The 8,854-nt window shown below is 41.9% G+C and overlaps 1 protein-coding gene across 1 annotated transcript; it reads left to right on the top strand.

The window, feature by feature from the left end:
• Positions 1–271: 271 nt before the first annotated feature.
• On the top strand, positions 272–6,989 carry G9a (histone-lysine N-methyltransferase G9a). The gene is made up of 13 exons (XM_065488444.1): positions 272–430; positions 662–1,318; positions 1,392–1,516; positions 1,568–1,870; positions 1,927–2,123; positions 2,282–2,690; positions 2,794–2,972; positions 4,139–4,297; positions 4,353–4,562; positions 4,625–4,769; positions 5,176–5,459; positions 6,039–6,293; positions 6,492–6,989. Exons 2-13 carry the CDS (start codon positions 679–681, stop codon positions 6,667–6,669), a joined length of 3,084 nt encoding a protein of 1,027 aa, XP_065344516.1. The 5' UTR covers positions 272–430; positions 662–678; the 3' UTR covers positions 6,670–6,989.
• The last annotated feature ends 1,865 nt before the right edge of the window (positions 6,990–8,854 follow it).

Raw genomic sequence — 8,854 nt, 5'->3', positions numbered from 1 at the left:
TTAAAAAGCTATCGACCTGCTACCTGTGTGTGGCTGCAGAACTATTTAGCTGGCTCATTTTCGCGCCGCATGAGTGAACAGGGGCTGGTTTTGACTACGCCTACAACATGACATAATCGTGCACAGCGCATGCCTGCATGCTGGCCGCCAATCAGCAACGGGCCGGATGTACAGTTTAAGGGCTCGGCTCAGCGTCACTCAACACAAGTCCGCTACGACCGCGACTCTCTGCCACAGCGGCGACGGCGTGAAACACAAGCAAAAGTAACGCTGCAGGCAGCTCAGCTCATCTCACAATCAGCGCACAGCGCCAGAGCGGACTTGCGCCTTGCATGACTAGTAAAGCAGCAGTCCCAGCTGTCCTGCGCAAACAAAACGTCACAAAATGCCCTGTTTTGGTTTTTTACTTGGAAAATACTATTAATTTTTGGTGAGTAAGGCTGTATTTTTCTGTGTCTTATTTGTTCAATTTCTTGATTAAATCGCCAGGCTTGATTTTGAATGGGTTTTCTTACTTAATCTCACAATTCTGTTACTCTACCAAAATCGAAAGAACCTCATAACCATCCCGTTATATTTAGTTAAATTGTCGTTTAAAAGTGAGGCTCTAGCTTATGTAGTCCCCAGTCTCTAAACCTTATATTTTCCCTTTTAATTTTAGTGAGAATTTAGGGGAAGATGGAGGAGAAGGGCAAAGGGAAGGCCCTGATGAACCAACTACTTGGCGTGATGAAAAACCAGTTCAACCGTGGCGAGGGTGAAACTGAAAAGGGCTCTGCGCAACCCGAGGGCCCTGAGGACTCGGAGGCAGGCAGGCGTTCCCTTCGGAGCCAGAGCAAATCTGGCGACGAAGCAGCCGAGAGCACCGAGCTGAAGCGGTCCACCAGAAGGTCCTTGCAAAAGGGCTCAGGCGGCTCCATACTGCAGTCGGCCATCGCCAGGAAGGAGAAGTCCTTCTGTGTGACCTCCCCTCCGAGCAGCGCAGTCTCAAACTCCAGCAAGAACAGCCGGCCGTCGCCTGCCCTCAAAAAGAAATCTCTGAACCCTGTGAAATCTCCGCCGCCCTCTACCATCTCGATTATACCGGCCAAGAAGAAGGCCAGGGTGACCGAGAGCGTGTCTAGTGCAGCCTCAGATGTCTCATCGATTTCTTTGGACAAGGTCAAGGAAGAGCAAATCGAGTCCGAGGACAACGAAAGCGTTTCTTCTATGAAGATTGATGAGGAAATTTCTGTCACCCCTGTGAATAGTCTCAGTCCTTCACTGGCGCCTGTGGAGAAGAGAAGGAGGCTCACGGTCGAAGGGGACCTTCAGGAAGGTTTGTTTCCTCTCTATATAAACCATAATTTTCTGAATAAGTCATTCTGATTTTTAAATTTAATTTCTTTCAGTTCTTTCTCCTGATTCTGATCCACGTAAAAAGCTGCGAAAGGCAGCTCGAGCCTCTCCACCTCTGCAAGACTCATCTTCCGACTGCGGTAGTGCCTCAAAGGCGAAATCAGGCTCTGATCCCAATGTAATTATTTTATAACATGACTGAAAATACATTAAATTCCAATTATTTAAGGCCAATGCTGCGGTGAATCGAGCCATGTGCTTCTGCCGAACAAGGAAAGGGCCACGAGCGTCCATGTGCTCCGTGGAGCCCCTCCAGTCGTCTGACGGTGAGGAGATTTCAGTCTCAAAAGAGCTGTATTGCCAGGCTGTGGAGAGTGTGGACGAAACTCTGGTCGGTTGCTGCAAACTCGCGTCAACCACGCGTCTGCGGCGGCCGTCTGCGAAGGTACCGTTCATGCTCTTGTGTGAGAGCCACGCCTATCGCCTGTCCCTGCACAACTGCTGCCCTGGATGTGGCATATTCTGCTCACAGGTACGACTAGATTTTTCTGCGTTTTGAAAAGAGTTTAAGCACCATGATTGTTTCAGGGCCGCTTTGTTCAGTGCGAAACCAATGGTAAATTTCATCACTACCATCGAAACTGCCAGCTGCCAGTGGCTGGTGGAGGAAAGGATGGTCTCTGTCCTCACTGCGGCGCGGTCAGCCCCGCTTTTGACGTCAGGCTCATCATGAAAATGCCCAAGAAGCCCGTGTTTTTGCCACACCAGAGGAAGCTCCGCAAAGAGTGAGTTTTCTAATTGGATATTAGACAGTTTTGACCTCCTGAGATGATTGCAGACGGTTTTAAAAGGGTCGAAACTGCGTGATTCATGCTCATTTAGTATCAGTAATCAATTTTTTGTTTGCATTTCTAATTAATATTTCTTGTATGAAATTCAACAGCAAATCAGCCAAAATGAGCTTTGCTGAGGATGCCGGCGCAAAAGTAGATCTGCTTCCACGGTCTTCCTTTGTCCTGCCGGAGGCGCCGCCCAACATTGTGGACAAGGAGAAGTACACGCTGGACCACCTTTACGACGCGGCCTCCGATGGCGACACAGAATACGTTTTGAACATTCTTAGTTTTGGACACAATCTGAACCACGTGTTCACCTCCAATGAAAACAAGACCGCGCTGCATGCTGCAGCAGGAAAGGGCCACTTGGCCACCGTGCACTTGCTTGTCCAGGCAGGTGCGCAGCTCGACGTCATGGACAGCGAACAGATGACGCCTTTGATGCTGGCTGTCATCACTGAGCACAGCCCTGTTCTCAAGTATTTAATCAAGGCTGGGGCCTCACTTACAATCAAGGTAATTATTAAATTGGTTATTAATATTGTGAGGTCTTTAAAAGAGAGACAACCACTCTTAGTAATTCATTTCTAATTACGTTTCCCTTCATGAACCATTTCAGGGCAACGATGGCATGACTGCATTGCACCTCGCAGCCAAGAACGGCAATTACGAAGCATGCACTTTAATTCTAACCGAACAAAACACCACTTCTACCCGCACCCTTCTGGACGCCCAGGATGATGGGGGTTGGACTGCCCTGGTTTGGGCCTGTGAGCACGGCCACTTTGGCATCGTCAAGTGAGTCTTATCTTTTTATTTCAATCTCTGAAGTTTAAAATATGATTAAAATAATCAATCGTGGCGATAAAACCACTCATTTTGAAAGCTCAAAAAGTTAATGTGTAAAAACAAAATTATCTCTTGTCAGTCCCCAAAAATTAGCATTTAGGAAGTCAAAAGTATGGTGGCCGCGACAGGGTGACGCTCTCTCCTCCCTTGGCTACCTGAATGTATAAGTTGCAACTTGGGATAGTCATTCTAAGCTAGACATTTGATTGTGCAGTAGCAGCAAGACAATTATTAGTGTTGCTCCCTTGGCCGCACAGCAAGGTGGTTGTTAACCTTTAATCAAATAGCTATCATTACGAACCATTGTGAGTTGAATAATCCTTATTTGTTTTGCCTAATCGACATAACCCTTTTGTAGGGGTAAGCAAATATTATTATTTATTGTGGTGTATCATATTTATTTTTTAACAGACCCTCCTGCTAGCACCAAAAACAGCCACTTTAGCACCAAAAAAGACCCCCCGCTAGCATCAAAAAATGACCCCTGTGCTTGCACCAAAAACTGACCCCCCTGCTTGCAGCAAAAACTGACCCCCCTTCTTGCACCAAAAACTGACCCCCCTGCTAGCACCAAAAACGGCAACACTGTAGCAACACTGTACCCTTTAATTTATTGTTTTAATTAATTTTGAACACTCTGTTTAGCCTCGTGCTATTTTAACAAGTAACATTTTCGACCTTGAATAAATATGTAGACATAGAATATATCAAAATTGTGACAAGTTATGTCAGAGTGTTCAAAATTAATTAAAGCAATAAGTTAAAGAGTACAATGATAAATAGTAAGAAATAAATATGATACATCATAATAAATAATATTTGCTTGCCCCTACAAAAGGGGTCTGTCGATTAGCCAAAACAAACAAGGATTGTTCACTTAATTCAACTCACAAGGGTTCGTAATGATAGCTATTTGCTTAAAGGTTAGGCCGAGGGAGCAACACATGCTGCTGCCGCACACATCAAATGTCTAGCTTAGAATGACCATTTTAGGTTGCAACTTATATAGTCAGGTAGCCAAGGGAGGAGTGAGCGCCACCATAAATGTATAAAATTATGATTCAATTCGAACACCAGCTTAATATTTTTTTACTGAAACAAATTTCTCCCTTTAGGTACTTAATCACGAAGAAGGCTGACCCTTTGATTCGCGACACGGAACAGAACATCGCTTTGCACTGGTCCACGTTTTCTGGCAGTGCCGACATTTGTGAGCTGCTGATGAACAGCGGCTGCAACGTGAACGCCGCCAATGCTCAAGGAGACACGCCATTGTACGCCTTTTATACAATTAGTGTGGAATTTTTGTAATTAAAAGTTGTTAAACAGACACATTGGAGCTCGGCAAGACAACTACGAGGTGGTGCTGCTGCTTCTGGCCCGAGGAGCTCAGGTTGACAGCACGAACCTCAACGGGGACAGGCCCTTGGACTGTTGCCCTGTTGAAGGCGGTGATTGCTGGACTGCCATTAATATGAATGTGCAACTGCAAGCTCTCCTTGCAAATACTCAAGAACGCACAAAGAGAATTGTTTCCAAGTAAAAATATTCAAATTTTAAATAATGATTTCTTATTGCTAATTTTCTTAAAAAAATTTCAGCGACATATCCAAAGGCAAAGAGAACAATCCGATTCAAGTCATCAACGGCATTGATGACCACTCGGTTCCGACCGATTTTGTGTATGTGACCGAAAACTGTTACACATCAGATATTAAGGTCGACAGAAAAATTACGTCTCTCCAGGTTAGTCATTCCTCCAAATCATTTCCGTTTTTAGTGTTCGCAAAATGCCGCCTTTTTCTAAAAAAGAGTAATTAATAATGATGCCCTATATAAAAGCCAGAATATGATAAAATTATATTTGTTTGCTTTGTTAAAACTATTCATATTTTAAACGCATTTTTCAATTTAAAATATTTGTAGCAACAAATATATTAACATTTTTATAGTTCTGTTCAATCAACAAAAAGATCACTTAGACAGCTTGTTCATTTCCCACAAGTTGCACATGCTGTGCACAAATTTTATACAATTTCAGGCTTCAATAATTGATTAAATTTTACTACAGGCAAAGAAAAACTGGTTTAAACCGACTGGCTGAATTGTGGAGTGTTGTCACTTCATTTTCTCATCTTTTTATGTTTTTCAGTCCTGCAGGTGCACAGACACTTGCAGCACGGCCAACTGCCTGTGCGCGCACTTCAGTCTGCGCTGCTGGTTCGACGAGGAGGGCCGCCTGCTGCCAGACTTTAACTACGGCGACCCGCCACTTCTGTTTGAATGCAACGTCGGATGCGCCTGCAACAAGGTCACGTGCAACAACAGGGTCGTGCAGCACGGCCCGACGGTGCGCTTCCAGCTCTTCAGGACTGAGGGCAAAGGCTGGGGAGTCAAGACCCTGCGACCGATCCCGAAAGGAGCATACGTCTGCGAGTGAGTTTTAACTATTTTAGATTGCGTTTAAAATTCAAGAAATTCTCCTATTTTTCGTTGTTTTATTTTATTTAATAACATAATTCAGCATAAATTGCGCTATTATAATAATTTTAAACTCTTAAAAAGCTGTTTAATTTGCTTTTCTGCTTATTATCATGAAAAAAAACGCTAAACATTCCATATGACATTTTGGTCCTGTCTTTTTCACTTTTGTTTTTTCTAGTCAACCTTAGAGTAAGCATAAATTTTTATTTAACCTGCTGAGCTGTTAAGTCTAAATTTGTAACATTCTCTTTGATATACTAAAATTTTAAGTTTGATTTAATGAGCCTTTTTAAAGGAAAAAAGACTAAATTTTAATTACTGTATTTAAGGCAGGGGCTTTGATTTGTGTAAAAAATCCAAACGAGAATGGAGGCAACATTTCATAGCACTTCAAAAAATAAATTTATGCTAAAATTAAGAAAAATAATGACACAAAATATCTACCAATAAAAACTAACTGTTTTTCACATTCATCTTTGATGGCCACGTCAGTGTGTAGGTTAAACTCTATAATTATTCCATCTTGTCTAGGTACATTGGCGAGGTGATCACTGACAGCGATGCAGACAGCAGGGATGACGACTCATATCTGTTCGATCTGGACAATCGCGAGGGAGAAACGTACTGCATCGACGCCCGCAAGTACGGAAACATTGCTCGCTTCATCAACCACATGTGCTCGCCAAACCTGATGCCTGTGAAAGTATTCATCGACCACCAAGATCTCAAGTTTCCGCGAATCGCTTTGTTCGCAAACAGGGACATAGCCGCTGACGAAGAACTCGGGTACGATAAGTTAAATTGTCGACGAGCGCCTATTTAGCCTGTTTTTGTGCATGCGCTGCTGCTAACTATTGGCCGCAAGCCGAAGTTTGTCCAGCTTTGTTCAGCTACTTTTGCATTAAATTCATTAGCATTATTAGACCTGGTTTCATTTTCTTTCTCCCTTTCTTTCGTGTGTGTAACCTCATCTTCTTTTTCAAGGTTTGATTATGGTGTAAAGTTCTGGATAGTGAAATACAAGTCTTTCACGTGCACCTGTGGTGGAGAAAACTGTCGATATTCTGACGAAACCATCGAAGACACTCTAGAAAAGTACAGGAAGAAGGCTGAGCAAGCCGAGGCACGACGCCTTGCCGAGGTTGGCCAACAGCAACTTTAATTCTGCGTGTGTTTATAGCCCGATTCATGTGATGTGCGATTTCTACGAATTTCATATTGTGCCAATCAACCGGTTCGATTGTTTCTGTGTAATTATTGTATGTACTTAACTTGGTGTTTGTAACGTGATGAGTCTAATCTTGTGCATTTCACTGCCAGTATTTGTATAACTTCACAACGAGAGTTTTCCACTCAGGATAGATTATTTATAATAAATAAATGTATCATGAGTATGTCACTTTGCACCACTTAATTATATGTATTATACAAAATACGTGTGTTACTGCTTATGCAATAAAATAGTTAACCTACAAAGCAATAAATAACATTCCTTGACTTTTTCTTACCAGACACCTGATAAATTAAAAAAATCCAAACATTTAACGGCACACAAAACAAATCATGTTAACTAATCATTTCTATATTTGGCAGCTAAAATATCGTAATATTGTATTAACAATTCAAAAAATAATGCAAATTAATACTTTAACATTAAAAAATTAACAAAATATGAAGAAAACTTCCAAAGGGAAATTCCATCTTTACTTAACAGTAAGCGGTATGACAAATATTTCGTTTTGTTTTACTTTCTGTTCTTTGTGATAGTGCAAATTGAAATGGTAAGCATTTCCCAGTAAAAATCATTTTTTGCTTGGATAAATTTAATAAAAAAATAATGTAAATTAGAAGTAGATAGCCACATCAAAATGGTTTTTTGTGAAAGCTTAATTATCATTGCACATATAAGCTTATTTAACTAATTCAAGGTTAGTCACCAGAGGAGAGATGGCGAATTTGTTTATATGCAAAATATCACGTGAGAAAAATCGATTAGTGGGTCATATTTACATCCCCAGAAACACTCTAATTTTCCCTTTTGATTTTATTTATAATCCTGTGTTTTGTAAGTTTTTAATGGTTATTATAACCTTTGAACAAAAAAAACTAGACATATTCTGGAAGCAGATAAAATTTTCTGTTTTCAAATCTTGACCAAAACTCTCTAGTAAAGTAATTATTACTTCTAGAAAAATAGGTTGAATGATAATGAAGAGTTTTAGTGTCGAAGGCGAAACTGGAGCTACATTTTACCTTATTTTTTACAGGATTTTACATAGTCTGTTTCAAAATTCAGGGACAACTTTTCCGACCAGATAAAAAATGGCATGTCGATCGATTCGTTTCATCAAGTAAATTCTGCACAGATAATCATGGTTGACCGAAAACTGGCTTTAAAATTCGATTTGGGTTAGTTCTTATGCTAAATCCCATTAGTATTTTTAACCTTCAAAGCCCCATATAGTTTGCAAACTCCGTCGAATCGTAATTTTTCCCATAATAAGAATCCTCTAATAGCTCGTTGAATAGAACATAATATCAATAACGATCACTCCAAAAACTAAAACGTCGAATTCTAAGAGTTTCCTTGTAAGATCATATAAAATTTCGCTCAAACGAACAATGTCGTCAGAGATTATTTTTAGGCCGAAAATGGCCGCAAAATAAAATCAGCGAGGAGAGAGGCGCGGTACTCAGTGATGCATAAAGGGGACGTGCGTCGACGTCGACAAGCAGCTCGCCAATATTTTATACATAAAGACAGGCTAGCTGACGCAGCTCGCAGATTACACTTATATGAGGAAATTCCTCTCTCTAATCAAGTTGGCCAAACACAACCTGTGCTCTGCTCTGCTCTTCTCGCGCCTTATTGAATTTGAGCGTGCGTAGAAGGAATTCCCAGTTCTCTCGTCGTCGAGATATTATATTATTATAAATCCCTGCCTCCGCGCTCCGCGCTCGGCGGCGGCGGCGGCAGTTCAGGGAGCGGGCCAGGAAAGTTTGCCGGCAGCGGACGTGGTTGAGAATGCACATTGATGACTAAAGCAGCATTTAAAGGGCTCTTGAAGGGAGCAGCTGATGAGCCGAGAAGGGTTGCGGATTGCTGATACGACACGAAGCCAAGCCGGTCCCGAGATTTGACACTGCGCTGCCGCGCGCAGAATGTTTGCCAAAGACGCAGCAAATGAGCTGTGAGCCGTACTCCCCGCACATATACCAAGATTCAACCGTCGTCTAGCAAGCAACACAATTCAATCCAGCCACGGCCCCAGCCACCGGCATCGGTTATTTTTAGAACAGATGAAGCAATAATATAATGAAATTTTCCTGTATTTTTACAGCTGGAA

This window comes from Cloeon dipterum, chromosome 4, assembly GCF_949628265.1.
Source record: "Cloeon dipterum chromosome 4, ieCloDipt1.1, whole genome shotgun sequence".
NCBI lineage: Eukaryota > Metazoa > Arthropoda > Insecta > Ephemeroptera > Baetidae > Cloeon > Cloeon dipterum.
Note: the sequence above shows the minus strand (reverse complement) of the source record. Positions and strands in the feature narration are given on the sequence as shown.

Coding starts and splice junctions, on each gene's coding strand:
- G9a (XM_065488444.1), top strand. CDS start 679: ATGGAGGAGAAGGGCAAAGGGAAGGCCCTGATGAACCAACTACTTGGC. Junction 2,973..4,138: donor GGCCACTTTGGCATCGTCAA/GTGAGTCTTATC, acceptor TTCTCCCTTTAG/GTACTTAATCACGAAGAAGG. Junction 4,563..4,624: donor ACAAAGAGAATTGTTTCCAA/GTAAAAATATTC, acceptor AAAAAATTTCAG/CGACATATCCAAAGGCAAAG.